This window comes from Euprymna scolopes, chromosome 17 (genome assembly GCF_053919585.1).
Source record: "Euprymna scolopes isolate OS-2025 chromosome 17, ASM5391958v1, whole genome shotgun sequence".
Lineage (NCBI taxonomy): Eukaryota > Metazoa > Mollusca > Cephalopoda > Sepiida > Sepiolidae > Euprymna > Euprymna scolopes.
Window position 1 is genome coordinate 15,902,427 of NC_136498.1, and position 23,753 is coordinate 15,926,179.

The 23,753-nt window shown below is 32.2% G+C and overlaps 1 protein-coding gene across 3 annotated transcripts in view; it reads left to right on the top strand.

The window, feature by feature from the left end:
* LOC145296688 (ras-related protein Rab-3) overlaps nt 1-23,753 on the top strand; it is a 411,003-nt gene that overhangs the window by 5,075 nt on the left and 382,175 nt on the right. The window contains exon 1 of one of the 3 annotated variants that reach the window (XM_080142649.1): nt 6,878-7,370. The exons of the other annotated variants lie outside the window; for them this stretch is intronic. Within the exon in view, the coding sequence (XP_079998775.1) occupies nt 7,347-7,370 (24 nt within the window). The 5' untranslated portion in view covers nt 6,878-7,346. Of the gene's footprint in view, nt 1-6,877; nt 7,371-23,753 lie in introns of those variants that run through there. 3 annotated transcript variants of the gene reach the window in all.

Below are 23,753 nucleotides of genomic sequence, written 5' to 3' on the forward strand. Positions count from 1 at the left end.
TAACTTAAACGTAATACAGAAATGAACGATGTAAAAAAAATGCAGAAAGTATTAATCTTTAGGTATATCTTGTCAAACTCGGGAATTGGCACAGAATTTCCAAACTTCCATGGATTAAATAAAGGGTTCCATTCGAAATTCCGTGCAGATTTCCCAGTTCGACAGAAAGATTCCCGAGTTTACACACGCAAAATGAAAGTAAAAATACTCCTTTACATGTTCATTTAGTTCAGGTTGTCGAATGCATTGGTGTTATTTGTATGTATGAAATATGAAAAATTAAAAAAAAACTTTTTAAATTAGTAAATGTGCCAGTGTTATCAGCTTATTCCCAAAATGGCGGCAAGATTCATTGGATTGACTGTAGTCGTAAAAAAAATAGCGATCTGAATTAAGTCAAATGAAAATAAATATTTTTTTAAATATTGAGAAAACAAAACCCAAAAAGGTTATCTTCAAGTTCCCGATATTTATAAACGTTTTGCCACTAGCTGTCATCTGCAAAATGAAGTGAGTTTTGTTTTTATTTTTTTTTCAAGTTGTATTTTTTAAAATAAGCAAACGAACAGAAAAATTGATAACTCATTTTTTTTTTTTTGTTTGCTTATTTAAAAAAAATACAATTTGGAAAAAAAAAAAAAATGAAACAAAAAAAAAGAACACTTGAAGATAACCCCAAAATTATGTTATTGTTATGAAACAAATTTGCATTAACATTTGAAATTTTAATATAAATTATTTTTATAAGTTATTAAAAAACTTAACTTCTTTTCGTTTTAGTCTTAAAAATACAATCCTTAAATTACAGCACCGTTTTGAAAAACTTAACTGTCATCTGGACTAAGTGAGTAAAAAAAAAAAAAAAATGGTCAATATTTTTCTAACAATCTCATAGTTACTTATTCTGGTAAATGTTTACTTTAACTACAACAGAACACCGACCAATAAAATTTGGTGTTTTAGAGATTCTCAGGGTCGCTGACAATGAATCTGATATTCAAACCCGTCGCAAATTTACCATTTGCATGGTTTTAACCCTTGGACCCTTGCACTATTTTGCACCATATCACCATATTCGTTAAGCTACTTGACTCCCAGTATCAATCAAACAGAAAAAATAGATCGGTCGTCAATGTGCTTTCATCGATATTCTAAGGACAGAAAAAATACTGCTCTGTGGTCCAGAATATGTTGTTCAGCCCACAAAGGAGTTATTTCCCTTAGGACACATAACACTAAAATGGCCTTTCAACCCACAGACTGCACAAGGATAAGGAAATCTCTTACTTCCACGACAAACTGCATCTGAGTGTTCACCCAGACACAAGTACATAATTTTAACGGCATTTCGCATCGAAGGAAGGAAATTGACTACAGTTCTTAATCGAATGATCTGTAGCTTCACACAGCTTGCATAATAAAGTGGTCTTCACCCCTAGTGGAGAAGAAGACGCCATATTGGATTTCATCTTAGGTGAAGAAGGCGCCAATTTTGGCACGCAAATATCCCGTTGAACATCGAGTGGGACAGCTAATAAATATTCCGTAGTTTCAAAAACATGGGACGTAATATTATTCAGAGAAGGGAATCTTTCACCACTTCTACTCATCAATTCTCTCCTTGTAACATTAGGACATTTAGCAAATGATATGTGGCTATCAATGCCCCTGAGGATCCACCCTCAGTAAAAAAGTCGGTCTCATAAGACCTATCAAGTTCGGTCAGATCTCTCCTAATCTTTTCGAGAAATGACTTCAAAATTTTTAAATCCGTTATAAGAGACGGAGAAGGAATAACTTCCTCAAAAACCGATTTTTAAATAAATCAGGGTGTAAATATTTTTTTCTTTAAAATTTCAGGGTTACATCATAATTATCTGATGTTACATCTAGACTGGAGATTATATCAAATGCATCCCCATCCAGTTTTGATTTAAGCACTAACAACCTGTCAGCCTTATTCAAACTATCAGTGCAAAATTCGAGTTTGTTCAGAAATATTCTGAATGAAAACTTATCATCCATGGACGTTCCAGAAAACCTCGGACAGTCCAATTGCATTTTCAACGGCATAACCGTCGAAGCTTGCATAACTTGAGGGGCATCTAATTTCAATTTTAACGAAATCAATTTTTCTTCGATTTCCGAAGAAAACTCTTCCGAAACCTCGCAAAGCTGCAATTTCTCCTCTTCTGGAGTCTTGATAAGAATGAGGTCTATCAGATCATCCAAGTTCCTTAACCAAACTCTAATGACTGCTTCTCGGAACTTGACAAAATCTGGTGAAGGGTCGTTAACTTCTAACCACTTCACAGCACGATTTATGCAAAGCCTTTTGACCTCCCATTTAGACATTAGTTCCTCTACTGCCATATTTCATTCCTTGAGAACAATTAATAAAATAACAGAGATATAATTATCTGCAAATATTAAGGTGGTGAAAACCACCAATATTATTCCAAAACGGAAATATGTAATCACAAATAACCCACGCTAATAAAATGGCCGCCAGCGATTAAGCAACCCCAAATTTAGGGCAAACGCTCTAAGAAATATCAAGTTACACATTTATAACCGAATTCGAAATTCCCGAACTACACCAAAGGATGCCTGAAAAAATGGGGGGGAGGGAATTAAACCCTTTTCTGCCCACTAATAATTTTTTTTTAGTAAAATTTCAACTCACATTATCATTTGAAAACTGACAACAGCAGCACAAAATATTCAATATGTACATTAAACATGGCATCACAATCACAAATCAAACATTAGTCATCTCAATTCAAATTAATCAATTTAAAATCAAATTAATATCCAATACGTGAAGATAAACATATTCAAAAGTGACTTTTACATTTAAATTACGGAAAAAAAAATCATTAACGGTTTCTTTACTCCTGCCTTCTTTTTTTTTTTTTTTTTACATCTACAGAATTTGAACCAAAGTTTTTTTTTCTTTCCAATTTAGTCACACAAATGATCCACATGAGATCTTAAATCGAAAAATATGCAATTATGTATGCTAGTAACTTACAACCCCAAGTTCAAGGTCGAATTAAATTATTATCTAACGCAATTTCAAATGTAAGAAGAATTCCAAAATATTTTTTTTCTTAATTACTATTTTAAGAGTGCAAACATATTGTCAAACGAAACTTATCAATGTCTTATTAGTTTTTAGCGACAGAAGTTACATTAATGAAATAAATTACTTTTCTGATTTAAAGAAACAGAAAAAAATATTTTATCTTTTCCTTCTTTTTTTTGAGTTAACGAACTACGGTTTCTAAGAATTATGTAAACTTATCAACAATAATTTGCTCAAATTATGGAAAAAACTGCTCGTCTTAAATCAAGAATTTGCACAAATTATATAAAACTAATCATTATGTTTGCAAAAAAAAAAGGAATATATTTAAACTAGTCGTTTTGCAAAAAAAATGAGAGCGTAAGAAATTTCTTTCTCACACAATTAAATTTCCTCCCTGCAGAAGCAAATGAATTCTACAAACAAAAGCTATACCTTTCAAACTCAAAATTTATTCACAAGTAACAGCAATGAAAGTTCTTTGGTTCTGGTATAGTCCTTTTGCAAAACGGTGGCCCGATTTGCTTCCATACGCATGGAGCCTTTAGTTCGAATTCCTATTGTTGGAATGTTAGTTCGTTGTTCCTTTGGAAGGATCCATGAATGTTCATGGTAAATTCGGCGGGAATAATGGCACCTATAATCAGGCATATGTGATCCCCATGGGACTCAAGATGAATGAGATAAGATCCAATATTTGGTAAAATAACATGCAGAACAGTTCTTGAAGCAACATAGGTTGTCTCTGCTTGTAGTGATGAATCCTTCGTTCACCAACTGTTTGGTGTTCATGAAGGAATCGTCTTAGCTTCCTCCAGTGAGAGAGCCGCTGTGTTGAGTCTATTCCGATGCCGAGTTTTCTGTAGACTGAAAAATAAAAGCATGATACAAAAAGGGCGCCAAGCAATTTACTTGACTCATTCAAAATTAACCCATCACGGACCGGCTACTAGAACTGTGTGGCCGGCCTAAACAAGAAAGATGGTGGTTGTATATGGAATTTCTCACACCGGCTGAGGTATACTCCTGATCAGTTACACAAATTTCACCTTCCCAAGCTTTACCTTCTCTTTGAGAAGGGGTTTTGTGTCTCACCTCCTGGAGAGCTATAACAAAAAGTCCTCCTAGTACTTAGAAATATGATGAGGAAGAGAGATAGAGTGGATGAAAATGACCGGATGCTTATCCCCACCCTCATTTGCACCAGACTAACTCTACATTGCGGACAAAGATTTCGGCACTTGTGCATGTTAACATCCCTGGAAAATTAAGACAGCCATTCTTCGCATTCTTTGTTAACTATTCACTTAAAAATTTAATAAACAAAAGATACCGTAAAATTTGAATTTGACTTGAAAATCTTACATAAAAACTAGAACGGTCCGTAAACTGCAGAAATACCAAAAAACAAAAAAAAAAAAAAAAAACACAACAAAAAAAAAACAACAAAAAAACAATTATTTTAGAATCTAAAATGTAGAATTAATTTCGTTTATAAATTGAAAGTAAAAATATAATTTCCGGGCCATTTTAACCTTTTTAGAGCAGTTAAATAATTCTTCTTTATCACTAACCATATGTTCGACTGGCAAGGGAGTAAAGCCATACACAGTAGCATTAAAAAAAAATCCTGAAAAAACAAAAAAAAACAAAGACAAAAGAACGTATCTCCCATAGCAAGGAAAAAGAAAAGAAAAGAAAAGAAATAATTTGGTTAACTTTCTGAAACGCTAGAATGGTCAAGAACTGGGAATCGTTAAATTTATAATCTGCGAAACTTTCCTAAAAATAAAAACAATCAATTTGCCGTGATGTTAATATGTACACAAAGATGAGTATTTATTTCACTCAAGAGATATGACACAAGGGTCGGGAAATGAGATTGAAGAATCAGCGAGGAGGAGAATTCTGACTTGCAAAAATGCTTGGACAGCTTCGTCAGCATTCCCTGGCGATTAGCCCCCCCCACCCCAAAAAAAAATTGGAGCTTGTTAAGATAAAGTTGACAGATCGATTTTTAAAAATATGTTGTTTTAAGCAAAAACAACAGTACTTAATTGACATGCCGAAAATAGGGTAAAATTTTACTTCGTATAGAAAAAAAAAAAAAAAAAAAAAAAAAAAAATATATATATATATATATATATATATATATATATATATATATATATATATATATTTGTAGAGTTCGGTGTGCTAAAAGCGAATCTGCTAACCGTTTCCATCACAGAGAAATAGTTTTCCTGATATGAAGAAATTACTTTTTGAAAAAGTGGGTGATCACTTTTCCATGCAAATTTAACTTAAAATGAGCACCCACTTTCTGGTCACCTAGTGAGGGGGCATTTTTTTGTTTGTTTTTCTGCTTTCATCTTTTAATAAAAACACGCGGAAATTGAAAAACAAAAATAAAGAAAAATCTGTATACAGATACGTGTAATTCCTTGTTATCAGTGGTGATGATGATGATCATTTCTGTACGGTACGCGTAACCGCGCATATATTGTGCTGCACTGCTGCATTGCTGTAAGCAAGTTTTCCGGATATTAAGCAAGGTAATTCCTTATGTTATCAGTGGTGACCATTATACATGCAAGCGCGCGCATATTTTTGTCGAAAACAAGTAGTTTTCCAGATTTTAAGCAATGTAATTCTGTGTTATCATTGGTGGCCATTTCTGTACGTGCAAGCGCGTATATTTTTGCCGCTTGCGCGTACAGAAATAGCCATCACTGATAACATAGAATTACATTGCTTAATATCTGGAAAACTACTTGTTTTTCATCTAATTTTAAATTGTCCGCCAAAGATTATTACACTATGTGAGAAGGTAGTTTGGTACGCGAGTGCACGCGCAAATGCACATTTAACAGCCTTTGTTTATGCGCTCGCACAAACGAAGGCTGTTAAATGGTGGAAAATAGTCCCAGGATTCAAGTGGTTAATACCATGCAGACGGTAAATTTGCGACGGAAATGGTTATCATATTCTTTTAAAGAGCACACCGAAATATATATATATATATATATATATATATATATATATATATATATATATATATATATATATATATATATATATATATATATATATATATATATATATAATTCTCTACAAACGTGAGACGGGCCTTAAAGTAAAATAATACCGAAAATAGTTATATATCCAAAAATTCATTGAGTAAAAAATTATTTATAGTTAAAAGTAATTTTTACGGAAAATGGGAGGGGGGAATGGTGTTTTCCCTACATATGAATACTTTGAAGATTGCGAATACAAGTGGATACTTATCTCCTTTTTGGCCACTTTAATAGCTGGCGTTTTGTTTTTAGCCGATAGCAATGGACTTTTATTTTTCCAAAAAATACAATAGCAGTTATTCTACTCCATGAATTTTCGTAATTTTTGGATATATTACTATTTTCGGCATGACAGTTAAGTAAATACTGCTGTTTTGGCTTAAAACCACATATTTAAAAAATCGATCTGTTGACTCTATCTTAATAAGCACCGAAAGATTTCTCCTCGTCTGACTTGGAATAGAACAGATACTACTGTCTAATCCTAACACAAAGACTAGCTATGTCTGCCAACTCCGTTAAAAACGTTAACTTTTTTGTTTCTTCACCTTTTATATATATAAAAAAGAAAAAGCGGTTATTTCAGCTTAACGACAGCAACTTTTTTTAACTGTGTTCAACTTTTATTTATTTTCTGATTGATTTATCTTCGTCCTCAACAATTCAGCTCTCTTTTATAGTCGCTCTATATTTTTTGCTTAAAGAGACCTTTTTTTTTTTTTTTTTTTTGTCGTCCGTCTCGCCTCGTGTGTCCACCTACTTTTTTTTTTTTTTTTTTTCTTATTTATATCTTTGCTTAACCCTGCCCATTTATTTTTGACATACCAAAGGAGGCCGAACAAACTGCCACTTCGATTTAATTAAGTCTTTCATTTTCGTTTGGGTTCCACTTTGTTACGCCTAAAACAAGAAAAGGACATTCCACATGTGGTTCACAGTTTTACTTTATCGATGCATATGGAATCTGCTGCTGTGTCTTGTTGAGTTTAGTATACCGTGCATTGTCGTCGGAGAAACAAACAAACAAACAAATAATAATAAAAAAAGAATAACAAACAAGAAAAACATTCATTTTACACCACACTGAGAAAGAGAATAGAGGGAGAGAGGGTGTGATCGGAAGTAAACGGGCCCCCCTCCTCCAGAAAACAAACAAACAAAAAAAAAAACGGACCATTATGCGCCAGGACGGCTTCGTGCAGGTAAAACACGCTTACTTCTTCCATGCTTGTTGCGTCACTCAGATCTAACATTCAAGTATGTTATTGTCTTGTAAACGTTTCGATTGCCGACTTGGCATTATCGGAAAGGCGAGGTAAAAGTAAAGATAAACCTGGTATAATAAAAATTATGCACGAGCGGTAAAAAAATGGTTTGATGTTTTTTCTTTTTACGTTTAAAAAAAAAAAAATATTTAAGAAGTATTATTAAATGAGGAGGAACTGTTTCGAGTTATTACGCATCTAATCGGAAGAAAACAGGTTTGAAATTGTGCAAATATGCTAAAAGAATCGCGATTTTCACAAAATGGGAGGTTTACGTGATGGCACTATGTTCTTTTTTTGTATCGCATGAGACGAAAAAAAAAGTATTAAGACGTGCCTTTATTAGTATGTAGTACTGTAGTAGTGCTTTTTTAATTCCAAAACGTTCTTAATGTCGTAATCTTTAATATACAGGTGGTCAGTAAATTCATTAAAATCTATATATCTATAAAAGTGAAATTGCCTGCCTGCCTGTGTGTGTGTGTGTGTGTGTGTGTGTGTGTGTGTGTGTGTGTACATTTCCCGATACAATAATTCTGTCAATTTTCAGTCTACACACTCGAGATTTGATATACAGGGTATGGAGATTTGGGAAAATCTTTGTAATCCGTTTTCGACTAGAAATTTGGCTGTTAAGGGGTCAAAGTTCAACGATTTCACCTTTGCGAACTCTATCAAACTTCTTCGCCAATTTTGGGCCTAAACACTTGAAATTTTAGATATAGGTTCCTTGGACATGGATCTAACTTAATAACTTGATTCGAGCTCAAAAACAATAAATGTTAAAGAGTCATAATAGGGGTCAAAGTTAAAAAAAAAATTGACCTGTTTGGTCTCTACCAAATTACTCAGACAATTTCTGGTCTAAACATTTGAAATTTTACATAAAGGGTATTCAGAGATGCGGCAAGCTTTTTAATCGGTTTGGGTCGAAAATTTGAGCTACCAATATATAAATGTATGTATGTTTGCATGTCTGCCTAAAACTTTCGACAGAGGCGACGGATTTTCACAAGATCAGTATCGTTTTGAAGCTCGACCCTTCAGACGACAAATACCGAAAATTTGGCTAAAAACATAAATTTCTTCACCCTCAACTGGACACTTTTCTACAGGGAGGGGTCGCTTTTTTCACCAACATTTTCGAAAGTCATCCCCTCTTTTCGATTGTCTAGCCTTAATTTAAACCTACTTCACTTCTTTTTTTTTTTTTCTTTGCTCAACACACACCTCCAAATACCCGGGCAATGTCGGGCACCCATGCTAGTATTTAATAAAATGCTATAATTCTTTTTATATATAAATCAGTTATTAACATTTTGATATCAATTTTTTTTTTAAACATTTAAGAGATTTCGAATTTTAGTTGTAATATTAATCAATTTTTTAAATTGTCTAATGACTTTGTGGGCAACGTGTATATTTCTGTGGAAACATTCTTTATTCACTTCTCCATATAATTACAGAGCATATAATGAATAAATGACAAAAGTCTATATTCCAAATTTCATGATGTTATCCATCTTACAATTTATTCCTTTAATTCAGTTGACATTTACAATTCTTGATAGTATCTGATGAGTTAAGGGCAAAGTAGATTCACTAGTTGATAAAATAATTAAGTGAATGATTTTGTGCTACGAAACAGATACTGTCAAGAATTGTAAATACCAACTGAATTAAAGGAATAAATTGTAAGATGGTCAACATGATGAAATTTGGAATATAAACTTTTGTCATTTATTCATTATATATATATATATATATATATATATATACATATATACATACATACATACATATATATACATATATACATATATATATATATACATATATACACATATATATATACATACATATATATATATATATATATACATTTTTTATTTTCTTTCTTAGAACTGCACGCCTGTGGAACTCTGTTCTGCCTGCTTCCCACCAGACTACAACTTGGATGTCTTCAAGTCCAATGTTAACAAATTCCTAACGAACCGCCCCCTTAAGTAAACACTTCATCAAATCTCCACACTAACGTAATGTACTTGCAATAACCCTTATCCCTGAGTGGCTTCCAGGCCTTGATAAGTGGTGATCACTGTGTAAAAAAAAAAAAATATATATATATATACATATACATATATACATATACATATATATATATATACACACATATATATATATATATATATATAGTGTTGGGACGATTAATTGAAATCATGAAACGGAAAAATCAGAACTTTTTGGGGTATCGGATCGGGAAAATATGTACCTATTTTCTGATGCCAAAAACGATTCTTTTAATTATCTTTTTTTATTTGATTTTCATTTAAGAAAACCCTTCCACTGCTGGTAGTAATAATATAACAAAAAATATTTATTAATTTTAAATTCCAGTAAAACTAAAACCTATAGATCACCTCCTTACAAATGTGTCTTTATGTTTGAGGTAATATACACACACTTAAGATGTGTTTTGATGGTAATCTGAACACAGTAAGCATTCTATACTTAAATATTTAGAAGTTTATAAAAAATTGGAACTGGAATCGTTAATTGTATCGGAATTAATAATTTAGTAAAGAATCGGTAATTGTATCAAAATCTGGAAAAATACTAGAATCGTCCCATCACTAATATATATATATATATATATATATATATATATATACATATATATATATATATATATATATATATATATATATAATCAAAAAGTAAACATTGAGTTTACAAGCCAAAAGCTTGAATAAACTTAAAGAAAATATATAATAATTTATATTTATTTATAATCCCAACCAAATAAAAAAGCTCAATACAGCCAAAATAGGAAATATAATAATATTGCATTTCAAATACAGCTTATCATGAAAGCACACAATTAAAGACTGTAAGTTATAAATTAATGTACAAGAATTTATTGTTCGACGGGGTACTCCAAAATAAATATTTTCTGAATCCGTGGAATATCCTGTCGGACAATAAATTCTTGTAAATTATAATTTACAGTCTTTGTGTTCTTATATATATTGTCCACAAAGTCATAAAACAATTTTAAAAATTCCATGCATTAATTCTCACGAGGATGAAACACAAAAAATTCTGTTTGGCTTGATTGCTATATATTTTCAAAACTTATATATCGTGAAGAGACTGTTTAGACTGTTGATCTTTACAATTACCAAAGGCAACATGCTGTAGTTCAAAGCTGTATATATTTTTTAACGATTATGACATGCTGAATATATTGGCATTGAAAGCAATTTTAGTATGCATTGCATATAAAAATAGAAAGAAAAACAACGCATTTTCCAATAAGTAACTTAATCGATATACTGGCATATTTTCAATATGGCTGCATGTTTTACGAATCAAAATAAAAAATTGGGTTAATTTTCCACCTTAAAACTACTTTTTTGTGGAAATTTTAAATACGATATTCGTTTTCAGCATATTCGAAAACCTTCAAAAGTCGTCATTTTAAAGGTGATTGTTAAGGTGGAAAACAAATAAAAATTTACCAAAACCTGGAACAGAACCTAGTTTTTGTTTGCACAACATATCCAAATAATAATAATAATACCAAAGAATATAAAATACGTTTCTGAATTTTTTTCACAACGTTTCGGTCGATGTAACCTCCAACCTTCTTTAGTCTTCTGTCAAACTTGGTGAATTTTGACAAAATTTTGTAATGGAATCCTTTTATTGAGAGTTGAAGTCCAAAGATTCCAAATAATATGAGTATTAAATACTTTTATAAAATACTTTGTTTCGTTTGACATATTCTATGTTCCAATTTTTATATCGATCAAATATGTTGCCATATTGGAAATATGCCAGTATGTCGGCTTATTTTGGTTTACTCATTTAAAAAGTGTTTTTTTTTTCTCCTATATTTTTGTACGTGATATTAAATTGATTTTTTTAAATACCAATCGATCAGTCAGTCTAAAAAAAAAAAATTACAAATTTTGAACAACTGTGCATTGCTTTTCGGATAAATTTACCATGAAATCGAAACATTTACCTTTGAATTTTTAAGTAATTAATTATTTTTTAAAAATTTGATTTACCTTGAACAAAGCATATTGTTATTAAGATGTAAAGGCTTAATGTTATAGGGCCAGATTTATAGGGGGCATCCTAAGTGGGGAGTTTTGCAGCATGATGTTTTTTCACATTACATTTAAATTCCTGCATATTGGTACAGTCAGGGTAACAGGGAGCAAGGTAAAAAATTCCAAAAGCAAGAGCCCTGAGAAAAGTAGTAATTAGAGCAGAAAGTTTTCCGGCATTTGAGGACTTCTACCAAGACTTGTCTCCACCTCCACTTTCAAAAGAAAAATTGAGATTCTACTTTTTCAAAAACCTGAAATCAATTCAACTGTCTTCAGTTGTGAAAGAGAAATCCTTCTAGACTGATGTAATTGTAATTTTTATTCTTACTCAGAGAGCCCTCTTTTAGAGAGATGGACTTTTTCTCCATATTAAAAACCGACCTTGTGTCTAACGCTGCCCTCGTGGAGAGGCAAATAATTGGGGCTTAATCTATTCAGCCGAGTTAATTTTTTGACACAGTAGCAAGAATCTAATTTTCTTTTTTTTTTATCACAAAAATTGTTGGGAAATTTTGCAATTATAATTAACGGCCGAGAAATAATATATATATATATATATATATACACATTTTATTTTTTATTACAGTATCTTTCTGTTAAGTTACACTATTGTTTCAGAAAAATCTGAGGAAGCTACAGACGGCCAAAAAAAACGGCCGAGTAGCTGAAACAATAATGTAATTTAACAGAAATATACGGTAATAAAAAATAAAACGCATATTTGCTCTACAACAGTATTGAGCACTTTCTTCAGTTTTTATTAATTACCATTTCCACTATATATATATGAAAGAAAAAAAATGCAAATAACTTTTATCAAATGCATTAAGATTTAATTTTCTACCGAACTGTATACGTTAACGTTCTGAAACTTTTTCAGTTTTTTTTTTTTTTTTTTTAATTTAAATGTCGCTTACAGCTCTTGTAAATGACACACAAGACAAAAATTGCACCTGTCCATCACAACTCTTGAAGAGGAGGGGGAGTCTAACAAGTAATAATGATGTGACCGAATGGCATGCTGGATTTTGTTTTTGTAATAACACATGCTTTGTCTCTCTCTCTCGGTCATTTGATGCAAACATGCATTGCAGTAAATAGCAAACAAATTATCAACTGTATAAGGATGAAAAATAACTCGTACAAATGAATAACTTGTAAATAGAAAATTGACTTTCATTTTTTTTACAAGTGAGTCACCACTTATTAAGTCCCTAAGGCCACTCGAGGATAAGGTGTAATGAATGTAAGACAGTAGTGTAGTAGTCCTTAATAATGTAGATTGGGAAGAATTTTGATTATTTAAGAGGACGGCTCAACGAGAACTTGTTTACATTGGACTTGAAGGCTACAATATTGTAGTCGTCTAGGAAGCAGGCCAACGGAACAGTGTTCTACAGGCAGGCAGTTCTAAGAAAGAAGCTTTGTTCATGGAATCTGCGGTTAAATGTAGGAACAGATAGAGAGTGGGGGAAATTGTTGATAGTGGTTGTAGCCAGGTGAGTGTTTTTTGTGAAAGTTTGGCTAGGAGGGACCATAGATTGGAGTTCATACGAGTATTTGCCATGAAAATAACGAAGTCAATACAAAATGGGTACTTATCCAGAATTCAACCTAATTAAAATGAATAAATAAATACAGAAAAATCAACAAACAAAAAATATCATATTCCATAAATCACATAAATTGATCAAGTATTTTTTCGTACATAGAAAATAATTTTTCGCGATTTAGTGATTAATATCGTAGCCATTACAAGACTAATTTTAAAATCTTGGTAGTTCAAATGGAATTATTTATCATTACTTATTAAATATGGTGGATCAAGACACACAGTTCTTGCTTCTACATAAATTTGATTTTCTTTGTTAAAAAAAAAACAACAAAAAACCAACTACTTGATCAATTTTCGTGACATATGACGTTTTCGTTCTATGACAGGTACAAAGAAGGCGTAAAGATTTTTCTGTATTTCTGTTTTCTTTTTTAAATAAAGTTGAATTTTGAACTTGCACTCAGAATGGAGAATAATCGAAGCGAAATTGCTCCAATTAATAAAATTCAATAGCAGTTCTTGGCACATGGAGATAATGATCGAAGCTGAGGTCGTCAAATATAGGCGGATGTCAAATGTCACGCTTTTAAGCAATCGGGTCATGTTTCTTTTTTTTTGTATATTTTCTGGAAGTACGTTCTTTTCACCAAATAGAAGTATTTTTTTTATGTTAGACGAACCATGTTTAAAGACAACAACAATAAAAAGAAGAAAAATTGAAGAAAGTTTTTTTTTATATAATTTTTAATGGGATTTTTTAATGGGATTTAACAATTAGCATAAGAAATATTAGCACTGGTACAGTTTAACATCCATAAGCAAATTGGGGCATCAACAAAACAAAAAAAGTATGAAAAAATAAATATATGCAACAAATAAATGTTATCAAAAGCAAGATAAGTAACTCTTTTCCCTACCTGGATAAATCTGTTGTGTTTTAACTGATTTTAAAACGTTCATTTACTTTGAAACAAATGTAGTGTCGAGTTCATTGCGTTAGAAGGGGGGAAAAATACCGGTTTTGTTATAGCCATTTAGACCCTTGATAATCGCTGAAAAATCGAAAATGAAACAAAATATTATAGAAACCAATCCAATAAATGTCACCAATCATTCGAAAATGCAAGGCTTTACTAGTATTTTGTTTAATTTTCGATTTTTAGCGATTATTGAGAGTCAATATGCAAAATCACCAAATTTTTATGCAAAATTGGTGACGTCATCATTTTGTGTGTAAATCAAATTGTGTGCAAATTTGATGGGTGGTCTTTTTGCTATTGCTTTCGTTTGTTAGATTTTGATATTTATTCAAATATATTTATTAAAAAAAAATACAAATTTATTATTTTAAAATATTTATTTGTTTATGCGTCCGCTGGAATAATATTTTTCCTTGTTACAATACATTGTGCATTCAAACGGCTAATGTATTAATAAGTTTCATGCTACAGCTAACATAAATAATTTATTTGTTAGGGGTTCCGATATTTTAGAGGGTTAAAAAGCCATTGAAAACTGAAGGCACTAATATCAAATAAATCGTATTTTTACAATAATATATTTTTAAAATGTCTGTTGATTTCGATATTTTACAGGTGACAATAGTCATTTTTATATCATACTAGCAGGTCGCCCGGAGTTGCTCGGTTGTAAAATATATATAGATATTATATTTTAATTCATACAGAATTCATTATATTTTAATTCATACAGAAACTTAGACAAGTGCATGCGAGTATAATTTTTTTCCTTAATAGTTCACGTTTTGTAAGTAAAAAATACTTGAGATGAGATCAAAACCAAAAACCTAAAGACAGTGAGTCAAGTATGATAACTATTAGGCTAGCTTGTCACATTCTTTAAAAAGTGTTTTCAAACCTACTTATTCTTAACATAAGGAATCTGTCATGAGAACGATTCATGCATGTGCATTCATGAAACAGCAAACAGATAAAAATCCGATAACCCCATGTACCAATTTTTAAATTTTGACCCTTTAGAAGCTCTTTTTTTTCCGGGTGAAAACCAATTAAAAAGTTTTCCACATGTCTGAATAGCCAATATACCAAATTTCATGTCTGTAGATCAAAAATTAGTTGAGTATATAAGTTGAGAAGTGTCCTCACTCACACAAATTCTCACTTTTATAGATATATAGATAACTAGCAAGGAGACCAGACATTGCTTGGAATTGAATGAGGATCAACAAATGTTCCATACTTCAAATACTTTTATTGTCATTGAAATCAGTGAAATCACTCATTTATCAATTAAATCAAGTCAGGAACCCACTGTGGTGCACCAGGAGGAAGCTTCACATGCTTCCCCATGGTGATTTAATTCATAATTCATTATAGTGTATATTGCACTGTAGAGTTGTACTGTTGATTTTATGAAATTATTTTTATTTTCATAGAATGACCTGAATTCAAATTCAAAATGCAAAAGTCAAGTACAATGGTTCAATTATGCTCTAAAGAGAAACATTCATTTTTGAATGCGCACATGTCTTATCAAAGAACCTATTGTTGATTTTATATACACAGCCCTTCTGCTTGTGCAGTGATAAAACTTTCCTACTAGTTTTGGTGAATAACAAACCGGGTCCTAAACAGAAGTATGTTTCTATCCCTACCATCATCAATGGACCTGAGATAATTTCATCAGCATCTGACAAAGCAAAACTCTGTGAAACATGTACATCAAATTCGTTGCCAAGATTGCTGGGAAAATGGTTAGATCACTCTAGCGCTACAGTAGGTATCTCACTACTGATGTAATCCTCTATCTGTATAAAAGCTAGGTATTCCTAAAATGGAGTACTTTTGTCACATCTTAGCAGGAGTTGCTTGGCACCCCCTATCAAGCCTTGATATAGTTCTGAACTGGCTTTGAAATCTAGTAGATGATGCCATTTTTTCTTCCTGCTATGTCTTTCCCACAAAAGAGATATTGCGAGACTGGCTCTGCTCTATTGCTATTTTCATGGCAAGTGCTTGACTGAGCTCCAATCTATGGTCCCTTCTTGCGAAACTTTTACAGAAAACACTCAACTAGCTACAAGCACTATATATGATTTCCCCCATTCTCTATGTGTGCCTAAATCTAAATGCAGATTCCATGAACGAAGCTTCTATCTCAGAACTGCCCACCTGCTGTGGAACACTGTTCTGATGGTCTGCTTCCCTGTTGAATACAACACGGTAACCTTCAAATCCAATTAAAACAAGTTCTTGTTAAATTTTCCCCCCATAAATAATCCAATTCTACCCAATTTACACTATTAGTATATACATTAACTTATATTCATTAACCCTTATCCTTGAGTGGCCTTCGGGCCTTGATAAGTGGTGACTCCCAAGCAATAAAAAAAGAAATGCACTTGTGATATTAGGTTGTATAAAAGTGTTAACTTTGGTCAGAATTGGACTGTTCCTTCTTTAATAGGACTTTTTCGATTATTGATTTTCGATATTATTGGAGGTATTCTGATAAAAAAACCTATCTGAGAACACTCCCAGGCACATAACGTACATGTGTGTGAAATTTAAAAAAAAAAAGCCCAGCAATTCTGGATCCAATGGGGAACTGACACACTCACATGTAAGCAGATGACAACATGCATTTTCATATCTATATAATAATAACAATATGATAATATAATTTCATATCTATATAATAATAACAATATGATTATGTAATTTCATATCTATATAATAATAACAATATGATAATATAATTTCATATCTATATAATAATAGCAATATGATTATGTAATTTCATATCTATATAATAATAGCAATATGATTATGTAATTTCATATCTATATAATAATAACAATATGATAATGTAATTTAATATCTATATAATAATAGCAATATTTCTCAATCATTAAATCATTTCTCTCCGATAGGCTCATAAGAGTAGTGGTAGATGGACAAAAATCGGAGGCCTGCAATATAAATGCTGGAGTCCCTCAGGGGTCAATCCTGGGCCCAACTCTCTTCCTGATCTACATCAATGACCTCCCTAAACACATACTTAAATCATTCGTTGACATCTATGCTGATGACACGACCATCTACGGCAACACATCAAAGGCTGTAAATGACGAAGTTCTCTCGGATTCTCTCTCCTCTGATCTCGAGCGCGTGGTTCAGTGGGGGAAGATGTGGCTAGTTACCTTTAATGCATCCAAAACCAAACTCCTATCCTTACATCATCAACGCTCTGATCCCCAGCTGGCATAAATTTTGATGGATGGCTCTCGTCTGGGTGAGGCCCCGTGTTTTGACAAGTTTCTGGGCTTGACCTTTACTCCTGATCTGAAATGGAACACGTACATCAAGTCTGTTGCCAAGGTCGCAGGAAAGATGGTGGGATCCTTCTACCGCTCCAGAAGATATCTCACTACTGATGCAATTCTCTATCTATATAAAAGCCAAGTACGGCCAAGGATGGAATACTATTGCCATATCTGGGCAGGAGCTGCCAAAAACAGCCTATCATGCCTTGACAGAGTACAAAATAGACTTCGTGGTTTAGTGGGGGATGCCCTTTTCTCTACCCTGCAACCCCTCTCCCACAGAAGAGACGTTGCGAGCCTATCCTTGTTTTATCGTTATTTTCATGGCAGGTGCTCGTCTGAACTCCAATCCCTGGTCCCCCCTCGCCAATCTTTCACGAAAAACACCCGTCTAGCTGAATCCACTGTGAAACATTTCCCCCACTCTATATCTGTGCCTAAATCAAAACGCGGATTTCATGAGCAAAGCTTCTTTCTTAGAACTGCACGCCTGTGGAACTCTGTTCCGTCTGCCTGCTTCCCTCCGGACTACAACTTGGATGTCTGTCTTCAAGTCTAATGTTAACAAATTCCTAATGAACCGCCCCCCTAATTAAACACTTCATAAAATCTCCTCACTAACGTGATGTACTTGCAATAACCCTTATCCCTGAGTGGCTTCCGGACCTTGATAAGTGGTGATCACTGTGTAAAAAAAAAAAAAAAAATGATAATGTAATTTCATATCTATATAATAATAACAATATGATAATGTAATTTCATATCTATATAATAATAACAATATGATAATGTAATTTCGTATCTATATAATAATAACAATATGATAATGCAATTTCATATCTATATAATAATAACAATATGATAATGCAATTTCATATCTACATAATAACAATATGGTAATTCAATTTCATATCTATATAATAATAACAATATGATAATGCAATTTCATATCTATATAATAATAACAATATGATAATGCAATTTCATATCTACATAATAACAATATGGTAATTCAATTTCATATCTATATAATAATAAGAATATGATAATGTAATTTCGTATCTATATAATAATAACAATATGATAATGCAATTTCATATCTACATAATAACAATATGGTAATTCAATTTCATATCTATATAATAATAACGATATGATAATGCAATTTCATATCTATATAATTATAACAATATGATAATGTAATTTCATATCTATATAATAACAATATAATAATGCAATTTCATATCTATATAATAATAACAATATGATAATGTAATTTCATATCTATGTAATAATAACAATATGATAATGCAATTTCATATCTATATAATAATAACAATATGATTATGTAATTTCATATCTATATGATAATAACAATATGATAATGCAATTTCATATCTATATGATAATAACAATATGATAATGTAATTTCATATCTATATAATAATAACAATATGATAATGCAATTTTATGTTTATATGAGCATTATCATCCATGATTTCTTTTTTAAAATATAGGATCGCCCAATTGCTGAATATGCAACCCAAAAAATGTATTCTTTAAAAATTTTATCTGATGTTGCTATTGAATGTTTATCCTTCTACTACGATATAAAGATGTGACACAAGGTCAGGAAAGTGTGGTTAAAAAAACTAGTACCCTAAAGAAAGAGCTTTCTGGCCTACAAAAAAACGCCTGGCCATCCCCATTGGTAGGTGTGCCTTAGGTGACTCGCAATAAACAAACCCCTTCTGAATGGGTGAGAAGGCAAAGCCTGGGAGGGTTAACCTTCTCGAATTACACAGCACCATACCTTAGCCAACAGGGAACAAGCCATCTCAACAACGGTTTACACTCTGGTGGATTTGGGGCTAAGAGAAATCCCATCTCCCCACGCTCGTCAAATGTGAAATTTTAACTAAAAGGCGCTTTCTTGGTGTTCAGAATTTGTTCTGTCCAAAGATGGTATTGTGGAATCTGTGTTCATGCTGGATGTTCATACAATGGAAATATGTTAACAACTCTTACGAGGTTTTTGGAGATAAACCCCATGAATAAACAGATATATTGTGAAATTAGATTAATCAGAGAAAATAGATAAGTATTTTTCAGTTTAAACAAAGATGGTGCAATAATATGCTGGAGTCTGCATTTGCACTGCATCTCCATTGAATGCATCACAGTAATATACAACAGATAAAAGATCCAATCATGAAATTTCGATGAATTTTTAACTCGTTTTATAACATTGCAGTTTTGCACCACGTTTATGCCCTCTTATAAAGATTAAAATCAAGATATACCGTAATCTTATGTCTAGAATCCTTATTCCAATGTTGATCAAAATCTATTACACAATTTTGATTCTAGAAAACGTCTTAAATTGAAGGTTGAAGCTTAAACGATCTCAAGAAAAGATTTCGCCTCCTTTGCATAAAACTCAAACTGAATATTACGACATCATATGTCTAACATCTGCGTTCCAAAATTTATAATGATCTGTTAATTAGTTTAGGAGTGACTCCCACACATACAAATATATAAACATATATAAATACCTAATTTTATATAAATAGATTTCTTTTTTATATGCCATTCAAGTGGATCACTGGATATTCTATAAACATAATACGTGTAAGTAGGTTGTTTATGCTCGCACTGCAAAGCTTTTAAAAGAAAACCTATAACAACATTGTTGTCGTGCTTTGCTTTCAAGCTCTTTATATAAACACACACACACACACACACACACGTGCGCACACACACACACAAACACACACACACAAACACACACACACATATAGGTGTGGGAAAATGTTTTTGCATATAATCTCTATTCTTTATATATATTACTTCTGTGGTACCAGTTTACAAGAATCTTTGCGAAAGAACTGACCCACTAAATTATTGCCCCATTAGCCTCCTTCCTCGCTTCATCAAAATTGAGTCCTTAATTTAATCAAGCACTAGTCCACCACCTCATAAATGCTAAACTTCTTTCTGATCGACAGTATGGATTTAGGCAAGTCTGTTCTATTGCAGATATCCTAACTGTAATCTATGAATGTATATACCATGCACTGAATAAAGGAGGGGAGGCTAGGGTAGTAGCTTTAGATATATCTAAGGCCTCTGATAAGGTATAGCATGATGGTCTTCTCATATGGTATTATTAGATGAATACTTAACATAAATCCTTCTTACATAATAGAAAAATTCAGGTTGTCCTTGATGGTTGTACATCAAAACAGCATGATACAAATGCGGATTTTATTATTATCTTCTTTGATATATATATATATATATATATTATCTTCTTTGATATATATATATATATATATATATATATATATATATATATATATATATACTAGCGTGAGGTACCCGGCGTTACCCGGGTGTTTAGAGGTGTGTGTGCTCGGGTGGGTGGGGTGGGGGTGCGTAAATCAAAACAAAAGAATAAGCTAAGTAATTCCCCTGTTTAAATATTATAAAAAAAAATGTTAAAACTTAAAAAAATCGAAAAAAATAAATAAATAAATAACGTAAGGCAAATGAACGATGTTAAAATTTCTTAAAATCAGAAAAACAAAAAAAGAAAACGCGAATGTGATGGAAAAAAAACCCCCAGAAAAACGAACGTTAAAATTTCTTTAAAATATCTGAAAAACAAAAAAAGCATAGAACGTGAAAAATGGCTTAAATAACCCTGTTTCAATATTAAACTTTTAAAAATCTAAAAAAATAAATAAATAAAAAAGACATCTTACACCACGATTCAAACTCACAACCTTTAGATAAAGTGTGCAAAAAACCTGACACATTACCCGCTCGGCCAGCAATACAGAGTAGCTGAAACACGTTTGAATTTATTTAAAAGTATTAAAAACAGAATTAACACGTGTCTGCAATAAAAGTTAACTCTGCTGCTTCTAATTGACCTCATTAATGAAGTCAAATAGAAGTAGCGGAGTTAACTTTTGCTGCGAGACAGCTTTTGGGTTTGTTTACCCATGTTTCCCCAAGATGTTGAGGAGGGGGAAACCAGCTCCCCATTGTCCAGATTGAATAGCAATTGTCTGATATAAGGAGTTTGGCCCCACATTGATCAAAGCTGATTGCTTCTGGATGTTCCCCGGTGCGGTTGCCGGGAACACTGGGCTTTGAATTAGTTTCGGTTTTATACAAAAATGCTGAACGAACACAAGATGGGCTGAAATAGCAATAATTTTGTAAAAATCGACGTAAATAAATCTAGAGGCAACGCGCGTTCGCAAATCTTCAATATTATGATCTAGGGGCTATATAAACAGTTCTAAGCGATAGTAACCACCCGGGACCATCCGTGAAAAAGCGTTTTCGAGACATACAAAAAGTGCACGCATGCATTGCCCGGGTGTTTGTAGGTGTGTGTGCTCGGGTGGGTGTAGGGGGTGTTAATCAAAACATAAGAATAAGCGAAGTAAAAAAAACTAACGTAAGGCAAACGAACGATGTTAAATGTAAAAATGGGAAAACAAAAAAGAAAATGCGAAACAGAAAAACTTCTTTAAAAATCTGAAAAATAAAAAAAACCCAAAAAACATGTGAAAAATGGCTTTAAATAAATTTAAAAATCGAAAAAAAAAGACATCTCACACCACGATTCGAACTCAAAACCTTTAGATAATGAGGCCGCACTCTAAACAACTGAGCTAAGACAACATCGACAAAATTGTGTCGCTTTTTCAAATATTTAAAGTAAATCATGTTCCGACGTCGTATGACGCATGCGTAGAACCGAACTCGTCATGAGAGGACGGTTTCTGCCGACCCCCCCTTGTAGAAAACTGCTGATTTTAGGGTGAAGGAATTAACATTTTTGGCCAATTTTTCGATATTTATTGGGCGAAGGTTGGAACTTTAAAATGATACCGATCTGGTGAAAATTCGTGACCCGTGTCGAAAGTTTTTGCGAGACATACAAACACACATACATGCATACAAATATACACACATTTTCGCTTTTATATTTATGGATATATATATATGGCAACTTAAATAGATATAAAATTTAAATGTGCTGCTACTGATCAACATGGAATCCATCTGAAAAAATATTCCTAGTCAGAAAAAGTAACTTTTGAAAGAAATCGAAATGAACATTTTTCAATACTTAGAAGGATAAAAATAAAAAAAACTGTTCATCAACGTTTCGTCTTTATTGTAAGACTTCTTTTGGATGAATAACAACAAAGACGAAATGTTGATGAACACATAACTTGGTTTATTCCTTTTTTGTTTCTATCCTGTTGGAATACTATTTCCACTATTCTCATTATATATACTGTGTATTTAGGCAGCATGTTTTCATTCAGACAAGTATTGTTAAATAGCACAGAGTGGTTTTGCTTAATGAGCTTGTTTTGTAATCTTTCAATTTTTCGTTCTTACTTCTTGGTTGAATCTGTGCAAGAAAGTTTCATAGTCGTCTTCGTCCATCTGTTTTTTTTCTTTTGATTGTTTTTTCAAGTACTTTCAACTGAGTTTCATCAGTCGTCTTCAGCCAGTTTTTGATTACTGTTTCTTTTAAAATCTGGATGCTTTTATATGCTTCAGTTAAAATTATCTTTAAATTTCTTGAACTAGTGAAGCATCTCGTATGTAAAAGAATATACGTTTTTTTAACGTGTTAAGAACATGACTAAAATAACTGTGCAATAGTTTAAAGGTGTAATTTACAAAATGGTATAGAATTTACCTTTTTTTTTTTGTTTTTTTATAATAATTTATAACTTTACATGACAACATATGTATAGATAATACATATGTAACTATATGTGTGCACACACACACACACATATATTTTGGAAGGTTATGTACCCAGGCACTTCAAAATGTTACTACTATTTTCAAAATTTACATTGTTTATTTTAGGCTGTTTAGTTCTTATATATAGTGCTTCCAGTATTTTTTATCTTTTAACGTTTGAATCCATATGGATGATTTTTGTGTTTTCAACTAGGACATTTCTAAACTGGGAATGTGGGCAGCCATCTTGTTTTAGGTGTTGGCAAATTGAGCTTGTATTGGAAAGCTGTAGGGTCAATCATCTGGACAATATATTGGTCGTGTGTCCAATGTAGCTATTCGTGTTGGAGATGCGTTCTCTCAAGGGGCATTTGAATTGGTAGACTACATTGGTTTCATCGACTGATTTTGTTGTCCAGAAAGTGTTGTTGTTAATTATAAGGTTAGCAATTGTTAATTTCTTGTAGTAGATAATAACTCTGATCTTATTATTATTAACTTGGGATGTATATCGATGTATTATCTTTCTTAGTACCTTTTCATCTGAT